The 19,921-nt window shown below is 36.9% G+C and overlaps 2 protein-coding genes across 3 annotated transcripts in view; both read right to left on the reverse strand.

Moving 5' to 3' along the window:
• LOC114461269 (CD82 antigen-like) overlaps positions 1-11,362 on the reverse strand; it is a 34,215-nt gene extending 22,853 nt beyond the window's left edge. The window contains exon 1 of the mRNA XM_028443240.1: positions 11,223-11,362. The gene's annotated coding sequence lies outside the window, so the exon portion shown is untranslated. The remainder of the gene's footprint in view (positions 1-11,222) is intronic.
• A 3,060-nt stretch (positions 11,363-14,422) lies between these two features.
• On the reverse strand, positions 14,423-19,921 carry ccnb2 (cyclin B2). 2 transcript variants are annotated; one of them, XM_028437689.1, is made up of 8 exons: positions 19,756-19,921; positions 19,546-19,653; positions 18,603-18,905; positions 18,372-18,524; positions 17,214-17,450; positions 15,737-15,877; positions 15,545-15,655; positions 14,423-14,639 (listed from the first exon to the last, which is right to left on the reverse strand). In XM_028437689.1, the coding sequence occupies exons 1-8, from the start codon at positions 19,780-19,782 to the stop codon at positions 14,529-14,531; spliced, it is 1,191 nt and encodes a 396-aa protein (XP_028293490.1). In that variant the 5' UTR covers positions 19,783-19,921; the 3' UTR covers positions 14,423-14,528. The 2 variants fall into 2 exon arrangements, with proteins under 2 accessions (XP_028293490.1, XP_028293488.1); XM_028437687.1 differs by having other exon boundaries at positions 18,372-18,530.

A 19,921-nucleotide genomic window follows, 5' to 3' on the forward strand; every position in this document is an offset into this window, starting at 1 on the left:
GAAACAATTGAGATGATAGTTATTTGTTTTTCGTGTATTTTACAGCTGAATTAGGACCTGTTATCATAAGAAATGCTAACAGAGCTAACACAAGAGGAAGTTTAACTTTTATTACCTCCGCCAAGTGCGAAGCGCAGAGCGGAAGGTTATGTTTTACCCTGCAGTTATCTGTCCGTCTGCTAGAAAGATAACATGAACGGTTATGAAGGGATTTGGATTATATTTTTAGGAAATGATGCTTATGGGACAAGGAACAGGTGATGAATATTTTGTGATGTTCTGGATTACCAAAAATGAGAAAATAACATAAAAGGAAAATAGGAGCAGTGCTTGAGCCTGCTCCTTTAAGCGCGATGGCTTATGGGTAATGTAGTAGTGGTAGGAAAGTGCATCGTGTGTATGTCCCGTCCGGTACTTGTGCTGTACTTGGCAGAGGTCTGCGTTCTCTGAGTGCTCTAGATAGGTTATTGATTTCATGCTCAGTAATTGTGATTAATTGTAATTGATCTTTAGTAAATCAGAGCATAATTGTAATTGACGTGTCACTGTAATCATAATTGAACATGGGTAATTAAAAATGTTATTATAAATAAAAAAATATAATTGACTCCAACCCTGGTTGTAAGTCCAGCTGCCTCCACCCTCTTTTCTAGTAATTTCTAAATTTATCAGAACATAGTCGTGTTATATATCGTTTCAAAGGCAATTCAACATGTGACATGTACGGTATCTGATTTTTCCATGTCTATGTGAACAGTGCAATTCTATTTTTTTTAATCTGATCCAAGCCACTTTCATATATGGCTATAAATCCAATACGTAATATGTATCTGGTATTTTGCAATGCAACAGCCAAACTGAGGTGGAAGAGGGAGTTAAAAGTAGAAAATGGAAGGAAACTCGAGTTCTTAAAATTAATAAATATTTCTTATACATACCAGTTCCACATACACACCAAGACACCTCTATATTAACTTTGATAAGGGTCAAGGACGCATTCCGTTTATACTTCAATCAAAAGACACATTTAATGTGTAATGTAAATAAGTACACAGGGAAAAAAAAATCTGATCTTTCAAAAAAATCTGAATCTTGACCATTAAGGCCTGCAGTGTGAACGTAGCCTTTAACAGGCGCACTCACACTAGACCAGGGGTCTGCAACCTGCGGCTCTGGAGCCTCATGTGGCTCTTTGACTCTTTTGCAATGGCTCCCTGTAGCTTCAAAAAATAAATAAATAATTTTTACAGAGGGTATTGATTGATGAGTAAAAATAACTACAAATAAAATTATGATAAATTAGTTAATCTAAAAATAAATCACAGTGTGCAATAACTCAGCCACCTTCTCACCTCCTACAACATCTACAAACCATCAACATTCCTTGCAGCTGTGGCGAACCTTAAGTTTTAAATCCCTGGTAAGATAACTAAACAAACAGACTATTCTGGAAGAAAATAAAGATTTTATTTGTGTGGCAAAAGATTTATTTAATTGCCAACATTAATAAACATTGATATGTTGCAAGAAATTAGCATGTCACATATGATCATGTGTTATCAAATTCAAGTTATTCCCTTCAAATCATTAACTCATAAAATTATTCGAAAATAAAAATCTAAATCCATATTGCCATTTCTATTTCAGGAAGTTACAATCTACAGTCCAGATTGGTTAGCGATAGGCTAACTCTAAGCCTAGTAATAGAAAGGTGTCCATAATAAAGATGTCCCTTTGGTTATTTTTTGATTAGATTTAAAATTCTTCTTAAACTGATCTCATGCGTTTCTGTTGGAAAACCATCAAACCAAACAAACTGGTTCACATCTTTAACCCCTCCCCTGTATGCAACGTCCAGTCACACCTGAGAGAACCACACAAACACTCAAACCCTCCGCCCAGCTCTCTGTCAAGGTCTCACTATCAGCGATCACCCAAACAAAAGCCGCTTTCACTCCAGCTCTGCTGAGCAGCAGTAACAAAAACGAAACTGGACCCGCAGCTTGGTTTGACAATACAAACTCCAGTGAGATTTCACCATTAAGACACCCGACACTCAGAGCCGAGAGCCCGCACCTCAAAATCAGCCTACTACTTCATTTAGGCAGCTCAAATAAACTGAAATCACAACAACAATGTAACTAACATGGAAAGTAATCCATCAGCATCAAACATTAAAACATCAAACATCAACTAAGAGGAAAGAGGGTCTAGTCTTAAAAGAGTGGTTTTAAAAGGGCACACGTCCCATGATCTGATGACTAACCACCCTCGGGATTCAATACAGAGTCGTCGTATAAACCATATTCAGGATCAACTGGAAGTCATTGTCCCTGAACGCCTCCAATATTCAATAAAGTGTTAATTAACTAAATATTCAATTAACCATGTAGAATATAAGACTCATTTCTAACAGGAACCGGTTTAAGATTTATTCTAAACCAGTCAAATCAATATACAACTGGTTTTTGTAGTCTTTCCAGAATAGGTTCTGACTGGTTTAATAATTTTTGGATTTTGGACTAGTTAAATATTTGATCATCTCCTTTTAGAATAGGTTTTGGTCTTTGTTTTAGATCAAGTGGCTTGTTGGTTTTCAACTGATTTTACACTGGTTCTGATTGAAAATTTTGGAATCCTGGACTAAAAGCAAAGTTGGTTTAACTATTTTCAGACTATCGCTAAACTTAGTAAAAAACAAAAAAAACTGCTGAAACTTCTGAAAGAATTTGTCATCTGATGTGATATATATTCTATTCATCCCCAGAAGGGGAAATTCAAGTGCCCAGTAGCATAAGGTGTGCCATACATTCCACACACATACTCATAAATACTTAAATAAATAAAAGGGTTAAAAATTCCTTAAAAAGATAATAAAAGTGCACATTAGCAGGACCCATTGTTAGGGTTGGGCATTGTTTGGATTTTAATGATTCTGATTACAATTCTCAATTTCGATTCCTGTTCTAAACGATTCTTGATTCCAATTCTTTGTGTTGTGCAGGTAAACAGGTCACAGATTTCAGAGGAGATATTTTAATTTGAAAACGTGGGCAGCTATTTTTCAAAATTCTAACAGTTTCACGGTACATGACTATTTTTTTTCATGCATAATCAGCATTTTCTACTGGTTGAGAGAGGAATTACTGCAGTAGATTGACTTAGGATGGTCTATTTTACTGTCATGAGTGAATATTGTAGTAATACAAGTTTGCAACAGCAGCCCAATGGCTCTTTGCCGCACTAGCTTAGATTTAGCATTAGCTTTTAAATACTGCAAACTCAGTGGTATGGTGGTTTCTAATCGTGAATAAGGTAGTGTTTTGTTTGCAGCTCCACCAGAACTTATTTCCACATTATAGGAATTACAAATTGCGATCCTTTGCTCTGTCTTTTTTGTGTATTACTGCCGAAATGCTAAGCTAATCGTGCCTCCGTGTCCGTGAGTGTTGTTCTCTTGTAGCAGAGGCATGCGCAGCTTCAGAGCTTTCAATTGTGTCTCTAATCCATTTATACGTATGATTTACACCATAATTAACATAAGAGCGCAACTGTTTACCTTCCCATTTCGAAGTGCAACGTTGAAAAGGGTCCGGTCTGAAACGCGGCGCAGCGTAGCATTCCGAAAGTTGTATAATCAAATACACCGGTACGGCGGTATATTAAAAAGTCATATCACAACGAAAATGAATGAAAAATTCGGTATGAATCAGCATACCGCCCAGCCCTAAGGTAGATGATGAGGTTTCCGCCTACTAAAGTGCACAATCATCTCCTTCGTTTTTGTTTCATTTCAGACTCAGTATCTGATGTGATAACTGGTTTTAGAGTTAGGAGTGTTTCAAATACCAGCCTCTGGAGCATGTTTAGACACGGTCATCCACAACATTAAACATGTAAACAGGAATGTGGGACACTTTCAACACCAACACCTGTTGTGTTTGTGTCCATATCAGGTCTCAGGGGCGCCCCAGCGTTTGCCTGCTGAAAACGTTCAGTTTGTCTTCAGTCTGCTATGGTTCTGTCCATCAGTGGACCACAGTGTCCTTGTATAAATTATTCCTGGATAGGTAGTCAAGATTATGTTAATGTTTTGGATTTAGAGCAGACTGGATTTTTCAATTTTTTCCACAACTGAGTTTAAAATGACTCAGACATTGAATGTTTTTAAGTCCTTTCCTTAGGACACGATTGGACAGGAACGTACAATCACAAAGCCTGTCTTTTTCTGATCTCGTTAATGGAACAGACCAGTTAGAGTTGAATCTTTGTAGTGAATATTACGATTCTTGTGTGCCAATTCAATTTATATTCCCATCCTAATTTCTTGTGATTCTACAAGTATTGTGATTTAATAACAATTATTTTATTGTGATTTCAATTTTCTTATCCAAAAGTGAAAGTTGAATCATACACTTCTAGGAACAATGTATGAGTCATACTGTAGTTCCAAGAAACAATAACATCTCAAGTTAGTCAGTCGCACTACACCTAATATAGTGTGAACCTACATGTGGTGGGGGGGAAGGGGATGAAAACAGCCTTGCTGAACATTTTGCATTAGAAATTAAAAAAAAAGTTATTTTAACTCAAAAAGCTTTGTTATTATTACTATGTGGTTGCACATTTTATGTTCTTTTATGCATTTTGAAGAAGAATGGTGACAGTCTTTTTTTTTTCAAACCTTTTTTTAATAAGGTTAAAATTTGTTGAACCATTTTGTTGCAATGGGGGGGATCTGATAATGTTTCATTCTACAACGGGAAAGTGGAAAAAAAAATGTTTAAGAAGTACTTCAATATTGTCAGCTTGCTGGTTTCTGTTTGTAATGAACAGAAACAATTTGTCAGCGACTCAGGAGAGCGTTTAAGATCTTTGAACAAACCCAATGGGACCATTCGGGTTCCGTCTTGATTTCTATATTTTAAACTAGGGCCCTGCGTAGTATACGAGAGGTCAGGTGATGCGAGAAATATGTACAAATAGATGCTGAGGAAGTTAATTGAAGGCTGGCCTCTGGAAAATGAATAAATAATGTTTAAAATTGTATAAATGACTCGTTATTGAGCTGTATGGGTGCACGGATTTGACAAGTGTTGGACTATAGTGGGTTCTTAAAAAAAAGAAATCGGCTTAATTTGGGTTTGGGTCGTATTCGAGCTTGAGCCAAAATTTGGAGGCTGGATTGCAGCTCTAAGTCGGAATAACCTAGAGCAACTAAAGTAATTGAATTTCCCACTGTGAGATTGAGCTTGCCTCTGTTGTGCAGTTAATTTTAGTTATATTTACAGTCATACATAAAGTTTGTGAATATTTAGTTTAGGCCGTTTTCATATGAAAGCTCTGGTCCAGTAGCTTTGACTTTACTTTCTGTCCTGTTTGTTTACAGGTTGAACATTAGTTTTAGTCTCTTTTTAAACTCAGTTTGGAGCTGGTTCTGGTCTTTTGGGCCTAATAAAGATCTTGTTTTTAATCAGAATGTTGACTTGTGCCAAGGTTTTTAACTTTTTACAGTTGTTTCACTGTTGATAACTTGGTTTAGGCCGTGTAAAGGACTAAGGTAAAGAGGTTTTGGAGAGTTTTAGTCTATTTTTAGAAATCTTCCTGACCTGAGATGAATTCTTCTTCTGGACCAGATTGTAGCTCTGGCTCTTGCCAAGCTTGACTGTTGTTGGAATTTGTTCCAAAATAGTTGAAGCAGAACTGTTGTTTATTCGACTGGGTTTGAGCTTTTGGTCTGGTTTGTGACTGCCTTGTAAGCTCACGTTTGATTTAAAGTCTAATCAAAGTGCAGGTCTGAGAATCCGATCAGAGTTCGTCTCTTTACCATGTGAAGAACAGCCATCTGTTTGTGATCAGGGCCTGCTGCGTAGACATGTTGAAGGCAATCAAACCTTGGCTCACTTGCCTCTAGGCTCATTCCTTTGAACTTGGAGAACCCGTTCCGGTGACGCATCCTGACTCTGAAACACGGAGTTTGCTTTAACTTGTGGCCGTGTGTCTACATGCTGTGCAGACTTCTGGTCAAACTGTCGGACTCTTTCTGTAGGTGCGCTCTAGAGGCCACTTCTGCCCCACAACCTACCAGTTGTTTACATCAGCTGTCTCTATGAGCGCTACAACGCTCCAAACGTTACACCAATGGAAAGGTAATTAAGGTCACAGATTTACAGCCTCACATGTCGAGGAAAGGATATATCTCTCATCGATCCATGACCCATATTTTACTCCCAAACAAACAACTGGCCATGGAGTCTGATGGCGGTGACGTCAGAGGTTCAGAAACAGCCGATCAGATCAGTCAAAACCTGCACCAAGCAGAACTGTAGCCACCAGTTTCCTCTAATCAGGGAAAAGGTAATCGATTGGTTTGTCCACGGTTCCTACAGCTTTAGTCAATTTAAATTCAATACTGTTTAAAGACTTTTTATTGCCATTTGAAATTAAATTCAAGACCAACTTCACAGTAAACATAATTGGGGGAAAAAATGCCACATCAATTACATAGGGTTAGGGTGATTTTTTTCTAGTGTCTAGTGCAGACGTGCAACTGGCGGCCCCCAAATTAAACACACAAAATGACAGTAAAATACACACAAAAAACAGATGAAAATACACAATGACAACAAAAAAAGCCAGAAATCTATAAAACAAAAATACAAAAAATTTGAAAAATGTACTTTGTTGGGCAGGCAATTTTCGTTAGATTTACATTTTCCCATGTTGTTTATACATTTGAAAAAAATGAATGTTACCAATTATTTCAAAAATGTGAGACTAGCAATCATAAAATCATACTTATGTGTTAAAGAAACTTTTATTAGCCTTTGTACCATGGGGCAGGTCAGCTTTTTTTTTTTATTGTGTAAAGGGTGAAAAGCTCCCAGACTAGAGATGGGCAATATAGACTAAAAATGTATACCGATAATTTCTGGTATTTGTCACGGTAACAATAAAAATTATGATAAATAAAACAAAAAAATTCCCAACATAAAGTGTAAACGGATTTCTTACAAACACAAATTAAATTGAATACATCATCACTAGAATCTGCTTCAGTAATAGCACTGATATTTTATGGCATAAATTTACAGAAGTCTGTCACTTTATTAGTGTTTTTGTATGCAATGCATTAATTTCCTCATTTATAATGAATTTCTATTCTTTTAAAAAGAGCACATGAAAAGCAAAAATAACTCAAATATTGTTTTCACTGTTTACTATAAACCACTGCTGCTGAATATTGTTTATTTAACATCTGATAATGAGTTACATAAAGTTATGATTAGTAAATATCACTCATTTCGTATAATTAAACCAGCTCAGTCTTGATGATTTAATCATTAATGTACTGAGAGCAGCACTAACAAGATATTTCGGTGTAATAATTACAATTGTTACATTCATTCGAGTGTGTCGCACACTTACATATGTCATCAAGGGGAATTTATCGTTTCTATCGTGGGAATGTTTTTGGCGATATATCGTAAACGATAACATATCAGATCCATAAACGTCTCTAAGTCAAACTCTAAACTAAGGGTGCGTGATTGGACGATATTAGATCGTCATGACGACTATCTGCCAAATCACAGAGATTGTAGAACCGTCTGTGGTGCACATTTTATTCCTCACGGGGCCTTGTCTGTGCCATATGTCTGTGTGACCATACACAGCACATACAAAGGGTTTTTTCTCACACTACTTGCTAGTCAGGCTCATGTCAGTACTACAGACACACGCATTTTTTAATGTTAAATTACTGTTTCAAATTACTCTGACTTAATGGATCTTTTATCCCTTTTTCCCCCATTTAGGGTGATGATTTTAAGTAGCTGAAATGTTTTGTTTTATTGGTAAATAACTTAAAAATTGTCTAAATGATATGAATAAAAACATTTTAAAAAATAGCGATAAAAAATTGTGATATGATTTTTTTTCCCATTCCGCCCCCACCTACTCTGAACCGAAGATTTCTGTCCTCTCACTTGATTGGAAACAGTCTCACATTTCATAACAGATCGACTTCAGCTCTGGGAACTTTTTAAAGCCAAGTTTTTAAATAAGTTACAGATCTTTGTTTAGACTTATGTTAAAACTGGTTATGACCTTGAGTAGACTGTCTAGACCTGGATTCAGACCTGGAGGACGTATAGAAAAGAGAAAAGAAGTCTCTACAACTAAAATCTACTTTCTGGCACAATTTTGTGGATAAGAACCAGTTACAGATGAGGACCATGTGGTATTTTTGACTGGAATCCAAACCTTTTTTTAAATCTTGATTTATTTATAAAGCACTTTTCATACAGAAGTGTAAGTCAAAGTGCTTCACATGGTTAAAAACATTCGCCACAAACCAAACACACACAAACACACAGAGGCGTTTCCAATTTGGTTTTAGTTTCTCTTGTTATATACGCAGCTTTAAGCCTTTTAAAAACTACTTTTGGTCCAAGACAAGGTTGAAGGTATGTTGGACCGATATTTATTTGAACCTAAGATCCATAACAGAATGCCATGTATGGTACATTCCCAGTGCACGTTTCCCTGCTGTTCACACGTTATCTTGTCTTACTATGTTTAGAGAGAAACTTAATTATCCTTAGGAGACATTGGCTTCATATGTGAACTGATGGTAAAAGGGTTTCAAACTATGTGTGGATGATAGAAATTGTTTAATAGGTTTCAGATTTAAAACCTATTTTCAGATGTGCCTAAGAATGTTTTTTTAGGCCCGTTTCAGATCAACATTAGAAGTATATTTTATAAAACCTGTTAAAAGCAAAAGCAGATCTGAATGAAAACTACATCTACCAAATTAACTCCTCGTTGTTTTAAATCATTTAAATCACAAAACTGTAATGTAATGAAAAGGAAACCTTAGTCGAGCGCACGTGTCAAAGACAAGAAGGTAAAAATGAAAGTAAAAATTAGTCACGTGTACATTACAAAAGAAAAAATCTTCAAATGAAACTCAATCACAAATTGTCAAAATAACTCAACTTTTTCAAAATCCTGCAATTTTCCTCAAACTGCTCCATGAAATTTCACCAAATTAAAAACACGATCAAAGAAATTGAAGTGACGATCCTGCAGATACTGTCTGATATCTGTCACTTATTGCTTTACATAATTATGTCATTTATACATAGAACTAAAAACTGGTGCACAATAATGTTGAATAAACTCATTTTACCACCTATAATCTGTAGCCCACGTATAATCAAACTGGTCTTTATTTGGCCCATGAACTAAAATTGGCTTTACACCCCTGTATTAGAGTATAAAACCTGCAGGACAGAAGACCCTCAAAACCATGATCTCTCTCCTAATCTTATTCATTCAAGCTGTTCAATTGAAACTTACAATTTTCCCTTAATTTCTATCATAAAATGCAAGTATTTCTGTTGACTTTTAGAGAGTGTTCACTTTATATTCTACATATTATGAAGTGTTTTAGCAGGTGTAACTGTAGGACAAGGTGGTCATGGACCATGTGGGCCAGACTGGGAAAATCCAATCAACAAACCTTGTGTTTCTTTTTTAAAATGAACTACATGTGCAAGCATTCAGTGACATATGCAGAGGTGTACAAGTACCTGATTGAAATTGTACTCAAGTACAAGTAAAGAGTATCTTAATTCAATTCAACTTTATTTGTATAGCACAATTTACAACAAAGTCATCTCAATGCGCTTATCAAAATATAAAATTCATAATAAGAGAGAAAAAACCCAACAAGATCCACATGAACAAGCATTTAGCGACAGTGGGAAGAAACAACTCCCTTTTAACAGGAAGAAATCTCCAGCAGAACCAGGTTCAGAGGTGGCAGCCATCTGCGTCGATAAATAGTAATCAAAGTAAAAGTTACTAGTTAAAGGCAGGCATACACTGTGCCATTTTTAGCCCATTTTGAGCCGATTTTCGACTTGTGCGTCTATTATGTGGGATCGTGCGAGTCTCTGCTAGATCGTGTGTCGTGTAGTATACATGGGGTCACGAGAAGCGATGAACACCTCACGACCAGCAATCGTATGGTCGTAAGGGAATCAAACATGTATGAAATCCAGTGTGTCTCTCCACTTCCGGGTTCTTCTTCTTCGTCTGTTTTAATGGCGACGCTTCAGAGTTCTTCTTCTTCTAATTTGTAGGTTGCATTTCCAGAAACAAGACCCTGACGTGTCGTGTATGAACATACAGTTTGAGAACATGAATCGTGAGCAGCGCACATTCGGGATCTGCACATGAATCGCACAGTTTGAGCTGGAGTTGAGAACAACGATAGAAAAAAAAAACAAAAAAAACACAGTGTATCCCAGCCTTAATTTCAACCCTACATTCATTTTTGGTAATAAATCTTGCCACGGTTCCCACGCATACAGTAAACATCTCATGTATAAACTTTAAAAGGAAGATATCAAATATCACGCAATTGGAACTTAATTTGTTTTCCACAAAGGCATCTGTATGAAATAAAAGGTGTGCCAAAATTAACAAGTTTTCTTCTTTTTTTTTTTTTAAAATAAAATAAAATATATATATATTTTTTTTAAATTAGTTTATGATTTCTAAAACTGAGAAAATAAACTCCATTCAATGCTGTGAATCACATTTAATCGTAGTTTCATAATGTCTGTTAATCATTTTAAAACCAAAAATAATAATTTACTCAGTAACTGTTGGGTGTAGAAATGTAATTATTTACTTATTTAAAAAACATACCTTAAGTACAAGTAAAATTACTGATTTAGAAATATATTCAAAAAGAGTACAAGTATTCATAAAAGCAACTCAAAAAGAGTAACGTGAGTACTTGTAATCCATTACTTTCCCCTCTGGACATACGTCAGAAAGTAAATAATACAATGCTTTACCAAACAATCCTGAAAGTTTTACCTATTATAATTGTCCTTCAGTGGGCCGAGTAGATGCTCACATGGGCCATATTTAGTCCCCGGACCTTAGGTTTGAAACTCCTTTATGTAAGAGATGGAAACTTAGGCCAGGGTTTCGTGCCTACCTCTGTGTTTGTTATTTGCTCAGTTCATGAAAATGTGGAGCAACCTACAGTGTTTGTTTGATAAGAAACTGGAACACTGATAAAAACGTTCCACTGGGTTCAAAGTCCTCAGCCATGTGCGCGTGAGTTAGCTCCAGTGTTCCCACCAGTAACTATCGCCCTCCTCATAAACTCTCGCACAGCCACGCACGGTACTCACGTGTTTCAGCGTGCGGTGAGTCCCTGGAGTCCGTGTGAGGCGTGAGTGCGTGATAGACAGACCGCGTCCGTGGACCTCCTCGAGCTCTCCCTCAGCGAATGAGACAGACTGAGGACGATCACAGCCTGCGTCCAACCCCAACCGTGAGGGGCGGAGCCTAACACACTTACAGCCAATCAGAGCAAAGCAAACCGCGCCCAAACAGGTCACAATAACAATACTTGAACAACTAATTAGAAAAAAAAAAAACTAAAATAGTTAATATTGATTAAAAAAAAATTGAATATTATTTAATAATACATTTTTAAGAATTTCGTATTATTAAATCCTTTAAAATGCATTATTCTAAGGGGAAAAAAAATGTTTTCTATTTTTTGTATCACATGTAATGAATTGTACATGCAGGTATCCAGGGGCGTAGCACCACATTTTGGGCCATGGGTACAAATCATCTTGTTGTGCCCCTACTGTAAGTTATGTACACTTTATTTTTCACCCGGAGACTATACTAGTATTCTTGTATTATTATAAAAGCTTTCTTTTTCCTTTACAGTAACACAGAGGTTACCAACCTTTTTTGGGTCGTGTGACCTATTTTGATTTTTACAAGTGTCCGGCAACCCCAGAGACATTTTTTTTTTTTTTTTTTAGAATTCGTTTTTGATCATATTAATACAGAGGACGTCACCTCATATTTTTATACTGCATTTAATTGAACTAGAATTATATTTGAGAAAGTATAGGATACAGCTCTTTGTTATTTTATCATTGTGTGATGTGTATTTGAAAGATAATTAAAATAAATAAATAAATGTTTTCTTTCTTTTCTTTTTTTTTTTTTACCAATTACTAGACATGTTAGGCGGCCCCACATGGAGTCCAGACCCCAAGTATGAAAAACACTGCAATAACCTAATGACTCCATATCCATTGTTTGTATTTTACAATTCTTTCCTATTATATTTTAGTGGTTTACTGAATATTGTGTTCGTAACATATTTTTGCTACAATTTACAATTTTTTATTTGATTTTTTAACTATAAAATATATATACAAAGCAACCTTGTACAAAGGTTAATAAAAAGTTAATATAGAATGATTAGAATCATGGGGACAATCTGGCCAGTTTATTTTCACACAGGGCCCTTTTCATTCTAATATAAATAATCTAAAAATGTTTAAAATGCATTTTTTGTACATATACTGTATATAAAACAGACTTCTGAGGGCCCCCGCCCACCCAGTCAGACGCCCATGCAGATATCTGCCCTGCATTAAATTCTAAAGCGGGAAACTGTGGAACCCTTCATTGGATTTTCTCTTGTGTGTAGTTTGCATGTTCTCTTCAAATACATCATCCTCCTATGAACTAAAAAACAATGTTAGACCAGTGGTTCTCAAACTTTTTTTTTTTTTTTGGGATCGTGATCCCTTTTCGATATAATTTTCTGATGAGCCCAAAGACTTTTTTTTTTCTTTCTAGAATTAGTTTTTGGTTACCAACCAATCTCATATTGTTATACTGCAGTTTATATTTGAGAAAGGGAAAATAGGAAATATAGTTTAAGATTGTGTTTTAATTCTAAAAAATAATAGGAAGTAAATCAAAAAACATTTCATCAGTAACATATTTTTTTTATCAATTAAAATTCAGGCGACCCCAAATGGGGTCATGGCCCCAAGGTTGAAAAACATTGTGTTAGGCTAATTGGAGCCTCTTAATTGCCTGTGGGAATGAATGAACTAGTAAATACTTGTCTTGATGTGTTAGCTCTGTAACAGTCTGATAGCCTTGTACAATCTAGTGTACACTTTTTGTATTCTCATCATGATCATATCAACTATTAAATATCTGTTTTATAACTTGTGCATTAGGTAGTAAAAGTATCTACCGCTACATGCTTTGTTGATTGCACTTTTATTTATTTTATAACTGTATTTGACAGAAGCTGGACTATTCGAGAACCACTGATTGAAAATGAAAGTGGGGAGAAAGTCATGTTTCTATCCATACTTAAGACTATCAATAAATCTCATTTCAGTAGCCAAGAGGGCAAACAAAAAATGATTAAAAAAAAACTAAATGATTAAAAAGCAGGTAGAAAATAGCAGGAAAATCCAAAACAATGAAAAAATAAACGACTAGTTGAGATTGCATTCAGTTCTCTTCCATCAGTAATGATCATGAACCAAATATTTTAACAAAATCAGGTTACATTGTACAATCACATCAGATAAAAACAGAGCAAAAGTAGATTAGATTCAGGACCATCAAACTATTAAAAGCTTTCGAATGTAGATTATATGTTCAAATGTGCTTTAAATAGTCTCAAGTCAGGAGGAAAACTACACAGCCACATTGTTGGTACCAGCACAAAATCGAACTTGTAATGCCTTTTAATCATTTGTATTCTGTGTGTAGGATAATGACATGCAGCCTGGTTTGCAGAGATAATACTCCTTTCAGCATCAGCTCTGTGATGATGTCACACACACATGCAGTCAGTGTCTGTCAGTGATGTCATCGTACAGCTGAGCGATGGAGACTTTTCACTGTCAACGTCTCACCTCTCTACAGCCATTATTAAACACTGTATGTTATGATGGAGCAGAGGTGAAAGTAATGGATTACAAGTACTTGTTACTGTATTTGAGTTGCTATTTTTGGGTACTTGTACTTAGTTTTTTTTGACTGAGTTGTAAATGAGTACAATTTTAATCAAATACCAGTACTTCACATCAGTTTTCTTTACACCTCCGGTATTGATCACCCATTAGAAAGATGGCATGAAAATAAACCAATTGAAATTTACCATAAATTGATTTAACAGTAAAATTTTGTTGCTTTACACTTCAGAGAACATTTTTTTTTTATTTTGCTTTGGAGCAAAGAGTTCAACTTTCCAGTGTCTACTAGTAAAGGACCCGAGAAATGTGGAACTAGGTCAGCCAGGGTTGGTTTGCACTGGAGCCCATTCAGGAAAGAAATGAGAGCAACCAGTTATATATGGTGCATTTTTATTAGTAAATCTTCAGATCTGCTTCTGAATTGTAAAGTGCATGTATAGATCAACTGGCGCACACCTTAAATTAAGCCCCACCCCTCCTATCCATCCACTGGGTAACCAACACTGACACCTTAACTGGTTTGGAGAAACGTTAAAGTCCAATCCACATTTGACCAATAAAACAAAAGCAGGTAAGAAAAGAGATAAAAACATTTTATTTAAAGTTAAAGCACAGATTGTTGTCGCTGCAGCTCTGGATTAAAGTGCAAAGTGAAGGGTTAGAGGGTCAAAGGTCACCTCAGCTGCTTGGTAGCACAGCAGCTGCCAGGTCGCTGACGATGGAGGAGCGGAGCTGAGGAAGGAGGCTGATCTTCATCAGCTTAGAGCTAGAGTACTTGCTCTTCACCGCCTGCATCACACAAACACTCAGAATCAACCATTTCATATAGCAGTGGTTCCCAATCAGGGGTACGTTAACATCATAATGAGTAACTCTTATTTCAGACACTGGTCATGTTTAGACAGCTTTTCTACTAGTTAACAATAAACAGCATCAATGGAACAAACAATGTGGATTTATTTTCCTACAACATTTTTTACATGTTGAAGCTTACTACCACAATATATATATATAAATATAAAAGCCATAATCTTGTACATTTACACTAGGAAACATTTAGTTTCAATAGATGCATCTCTAAAGAAAATAAGACATTTAGTTTGGGGTAAAGCATCCAGGTTGACATGTATAGGATACCGTTAAAGCTGTAAAGGAGAGTTCAGAAGCCAACATGTGAACAAGGGGTAAATTTAAGTGATGAATCATTTTAAATCAACCCTAACCTGGGTTACACGAGGTAGAACACACTAGCTTTTCTTATTAATTACATCACTAAAAAAATAAAATAAAAAGTAGCATGCATTTTAAATGTGAAACATTCTCAATAAATTACAACCTGCATAAAAGATGACAAGAACCTGAACGTGAGTGTGTTCAGACATTACACAAAGACGCAGGAAGCTAATGTCAGCAAGTCATTGTTTAGGAACAACGTATGATTACGTGAGTGTAAAGAAGGAATGACAGAGGGATGTTTTTCAATCTATTGTGAGAGTATCTGATAATTACCTGACTGCATGTAAGATTAAGCAGCGATATCCCACACTTCATGTGATCACCTGTGCTAAATGTGAGGACTAAAATTATTAGAGCTTAAAACAGTAATTCAGGTGACTGATGTCATGTGTTGCAAGGTGGATAACAGCAGATTTGTAGCTGTTTAATTAGAGCCACGTTGTAAATGACGGACTGACCTGAAACTTGGTGCGACCCTCGTTCATCATCATCACGTTCTTGGCGATGTGCTGCATGAGTGGCTTCAGATGAGCCTCACTGTAGGTGGAGTAGTGCTGCTGGGTCGGCGACTGTAGGGGAGGAAGAGGAGACGTCAGGGAGGAGCACTAGCATACAGACGGAGGTAGGCATGTATGCAAGGAGCTACTGACCCAGGACAGACCGTCGAGCAGCTGCTGGGATAGACAGAGGGCGGCGGCAGCCACCTCAGAGGGTCGATAGTGAACCATGTCGTAGTCCAGGAGGGTGAGCTCCATCAGGTACTTAGCCAGGGTGTGTCGCTCCACATCACTCTGACAAAACACACAACCAGTGTTGGGGTCAATTAGAATTGTGTAACTTAATGTTAGTTATGATACAAGCGGCATGGAAATTCTATGAAAATGTTCTATTACAATTTTAAATTATGTTACACATAGATAATCACTAATAGGTTTTATATTACCTTTTCCTACTATCTGTCAGTTTTCTTGAGGATTATTTTAAGAAAAAAAAAAAAAACACAAGGTATACCAAAAATATTAATACCAATGTTTTCATAAATAAGGAAGCTCAATAAGGTAACCAAGAGATGAGAAACAAATTTAATGACAAATTAGTGTATTTTACGACAAAACTAATTCTAATTCAAGAGATACTAACACAAAGGTTTTGCTTTATGGGGTCATTTAATTTATTATCAGTAAGGAATTTAGAATGCAATAGTGATTTACAAGTAAAAAAAAAATACTGTAATTTTGAAAAAAATTCTGGTAACTGAAATCATTAGAATGTTAATTGGTGATAAACCGATATGTCGGCCGGTCAACATAATAGGCCGTTTTTTGCTTTTTAAATAAGTACCCTTGAAAGCAGTCCGCATTCTGGGGCGGAGCTCAACGCTATTGTGCTGTGTGATTCTTATACAGTTAAAAATAATCAACCTCAAAATAAATAATTCCATGTTACATAATTCTATTGGTATACAAATTAATATGGGTTAGGGTTAGAGTAAGTCTTAACGCGATTGGTTTATTAAATATTGAGTGCTGCCTCAAACTGTAGGTTGCAGTAAAAGGCTTCTCGTTTTCTATGTGTACCGGTCGATGCGGGCTGCCGCGTTCACCAATCCACATTTACAGAGGGCAGAATTATTTAATTTTTTTACATCACCCGTTTAATATTTACTTGTCGTTTTATCTGACCTTTGTTAATGTCAATAAATGTTACTTTTTTTTTAATTAAGAGTCGGACCATTTGTTATCATCATTGTAAACTGAGGGAGCATAAGTAGCATCTGCTCCAAATATTGGCTTAAGAAAATTGGCAGTCCATATGGGTCATTGGCGGTTGATGGAGAGGAGGCGAGAGAGAGAGAAAAAATAAAATAAATCCATATCGGTCTATCCCTCGTGTTAATTCAACATGTATAATTCAAGATGTGACTGTAATATGTTATTGACCCCAAACCTGCACACAAGGAAACACAATCTGATCACTTCACTGCTCAGTTTAAGCTAAATCCTACATTAACACTGTCACATGATTCAGCTCATCTTTGAAACTATTAATAAAAAGGTATAAAAAATATATATATATTTTTTTATTATTAAGGCTTCAAAAGCATTATTTCCATCTAAATAAACTCACATTCGCCACTTTGGAGGCTCTCCGTAGAAAGTGCAGCGGCAGAGGGCGCCCCAGCTGGAACTTGAGGCCCCTGAACATCAGCTGCTCCATCACCAGGATCTGAGCTGTGCTGTAGGCGTTGTCCGTAATGTAGGCAAAGTCTTTGACCTCCGGGGCGAACATCTCCTCGTACTTACAGGCCAGCAGCATGGCCGTCACACCCACCAGCTGCAGCTTCCTGCGAGACACTTCCTGTACCTGAAGCAGACAAAGATTAAACTGTGGGTATCACAAAACAGCAGGACTGGGTGCTGTGACATGTGGTCAATATAGGTCAGCGGTATAAAAGTCATTGGAGTTCAAAGGCCAAATATGACCAGAACAGAACAATCCATGTTTTTGTGAAGAAAAAAAAAAATAAAAAATAAAATAAAAATCACAAATTCAAACAAAATCCAGAATGTTAAGCAATTGGTAAAAACAATTCCTATTTTTTTTTTTTTTTTTAAATTTGCAATGTAATTTATCAGAATTCTGTGGGATAATTTGTGACTTTTAAAAAAATTGCAATTTAATATCACTGTAAATAATGCAGTATTGCATGCCATTGTGTTTTAACAACTTACATGTAATTTATGAAAAGTAGTTTTTGCCGTAATTTCTACTTTGAACAAAATGTTCCTGCAGGCCAGACTAGATGATCTGGTGGGCCGAACGTGGCCCACGGGCCTTTAGTTTTACATTGGTTGTTGGCTGTGAATTTTTTGGAGCTTCTGTGTCACTTTAAGTTTGTTTTTGAATTTGGCCACATTTTATTAAAAAAATTTTTATACACAAGTCTGACATTACAGTGTCGTTAGCATGAATAAGATGTCATTAAGTGTTTGCTAAATGACACCTTTGGAGCTATGTTGGTATTTTTTGAGTCAGGTGGAGGATCTTATTCGTGCTAATGACAGGTGTCATGTCATTCAGCATAATGTCAGGCCTACGTATAAAACTTAAAGTAAAGTGTCACATTGAATTTTCCAGAATGTATAAACTACTTTGTTCAGAATAACTTCTCTAAGAGTCACATTTGGTTTTTTTTATTAATGGAAAAATTTGCATTCATGTGCAACTTCACCCTGATGTAGAGGTAGATGATTTTATCTCCTTTCTGTGCTGTTTCACACTCACCTGGAGGAAGCGGTCCAGGATTGCCACTGTGAGGTACAGAGTCTCCTGCAGCAGCTGAAAACGGGAGTGAACCTGGACCAGCCAGTCGACCAGCAGTGCTCGCATCTGCTGAGTGATGTTGTAGCCGCGCATGTAGTCGGCCCGTACGGCCTGCTGCACCTGAGGGACATACACACACATTTAAAAACATACGGAGGTGGTCATGTGACAGAAAACAGAGGGGAATGTCACCTCCAGCTCGTGCAGGTATTGGTAGATGTCTTTGACGTATTGGGAGCAGAGCTGTGGTTGGTCATCGTCCTGCTCGTCTACGTCCTCCACAGCCAGCAGCACCTCAGAGAAGGCCTGACACAGCATCTCCTCCCCGTCCTTCATGGACACGTCAGCAGGCTCCTCTGTGACAACAGGGGGCGGTGCTGTGTCCACGACCACAGGGGGCACCGGGCGGGCTACTGGAGCAGCTGCCCGCACCGCCGTGGGTTTGACCTTCTGAGGACATGATGGTTTGGAGGCTGCTTTGATTGTCCCGGCTTTCTGTTGAGGAAATTAAAGAGATAAACAGGTCGGACTCCACATTTTAGTCATCTTTTGTAAGAAAATTGACTAGTACTCATTTATGTTGATCAAAAGTGATTTTTTTATTATTATATTTTTGATGATCTAGTTAAATTAGGATTCAATGAATGCATTTGTCATTCATGCGCATGTACACAATTAAATTACTTCCCCTAATCTGTTGAAGATGCAGCAAAAATGATTTCAGGTGACCCCACATGGAGTCACAGCCCCAATGTTGAAATACCTTGATTTAGTTTTTATTTTCTATTTTGAGTTGAAAAGGTCATACCAATAGTAATGTATGCTTAGAGATAAAGTCAAATAAAAGCACATTAACTTTTTCAACTGTAATTTCTTGTTGTATTTCACCCCCTCTCCAAAAATATCGGCTTATGAACTTTGTATATCGTCCCATATCTACTGATTTAGGTCAAAATGGAGGATTTCCATGACAAAGTATGGCAATTTAACCGTTCATCCCGTTTTTAAAAATGTAGAAACCAACCGAAGGCCTAAATTGCTTATCGTTTTATAAAGTTAACCGTGAATAAGAGGAAGGGGGAAAAAAAACAACCCAAACACATCCAAAAGCATTGGTGTAAGTGGTTGTTTTTACCTTCAGTTTGACCTCCACTGCAGGACAGTTGGTAACCTCTCCCAGAGCTGCTCTTCTCGGAGCAGCAGCGGGTTTACCTGTTCTCACCTGGTTCTCTGCAGCTGGAACCTGCAGCACAACACGCTTTAGTCACATCACATACTCCAAGGAAGCTAACAGTGTTAGCATTGGAAGCTAACACAATTACACATCAGGTCGGTGTCTACTCACCACAACACGAGCCGCCACAGAGAACATGTTAAAATAAAACGTAGACTTGATCCAACAGACGGACCTTTAAAAGTTTTAAAACACTGACGGACGGACGGACTGGCTGAGGTCAGGTTTACCGACGAACCGAACGGATCCCTGTGAACAACACACTTCAATCAACGGA

The sequence above is a fragment of the Gouania willdenowi genome, chromosome 3 (assembly GCF_900634775.1).
Source record: "Gouania willdenowi chromosome 3, fGouWil2.1, whole genome shotgun sequence".
NCBI classification, from domain to species: Eukaryota; Metazoa; Chordata; class Actinopteri; order Blenniiformes; family Gobiesocidae; genus Gouania; species Gouania willdenowi.

Bases quoted from the DNA above. Each gene is read 5' to 3' on its own strand.
- ccnb2 (XM_028437687.1), bottom strand. From the start codon at position 19,782: ATGTTCTCTGTGGCGGCTCGTGTTGTG. The intron at 15,878-17,213 runs GTGAGTTTATTT...GTGTTTTGTCAG, and splicing joins GAGCCTCCAAAGTGGCGAAT to AGTGATGTGGAGCGACACAC. The intron at 15,656-15,736 runs GTCAGTAGCTCC...CCTCCCCTACAG, and splicing joins TGCTCGACGGTCTGTCCTGG to TCGCCGACCCAGCAGCACTA.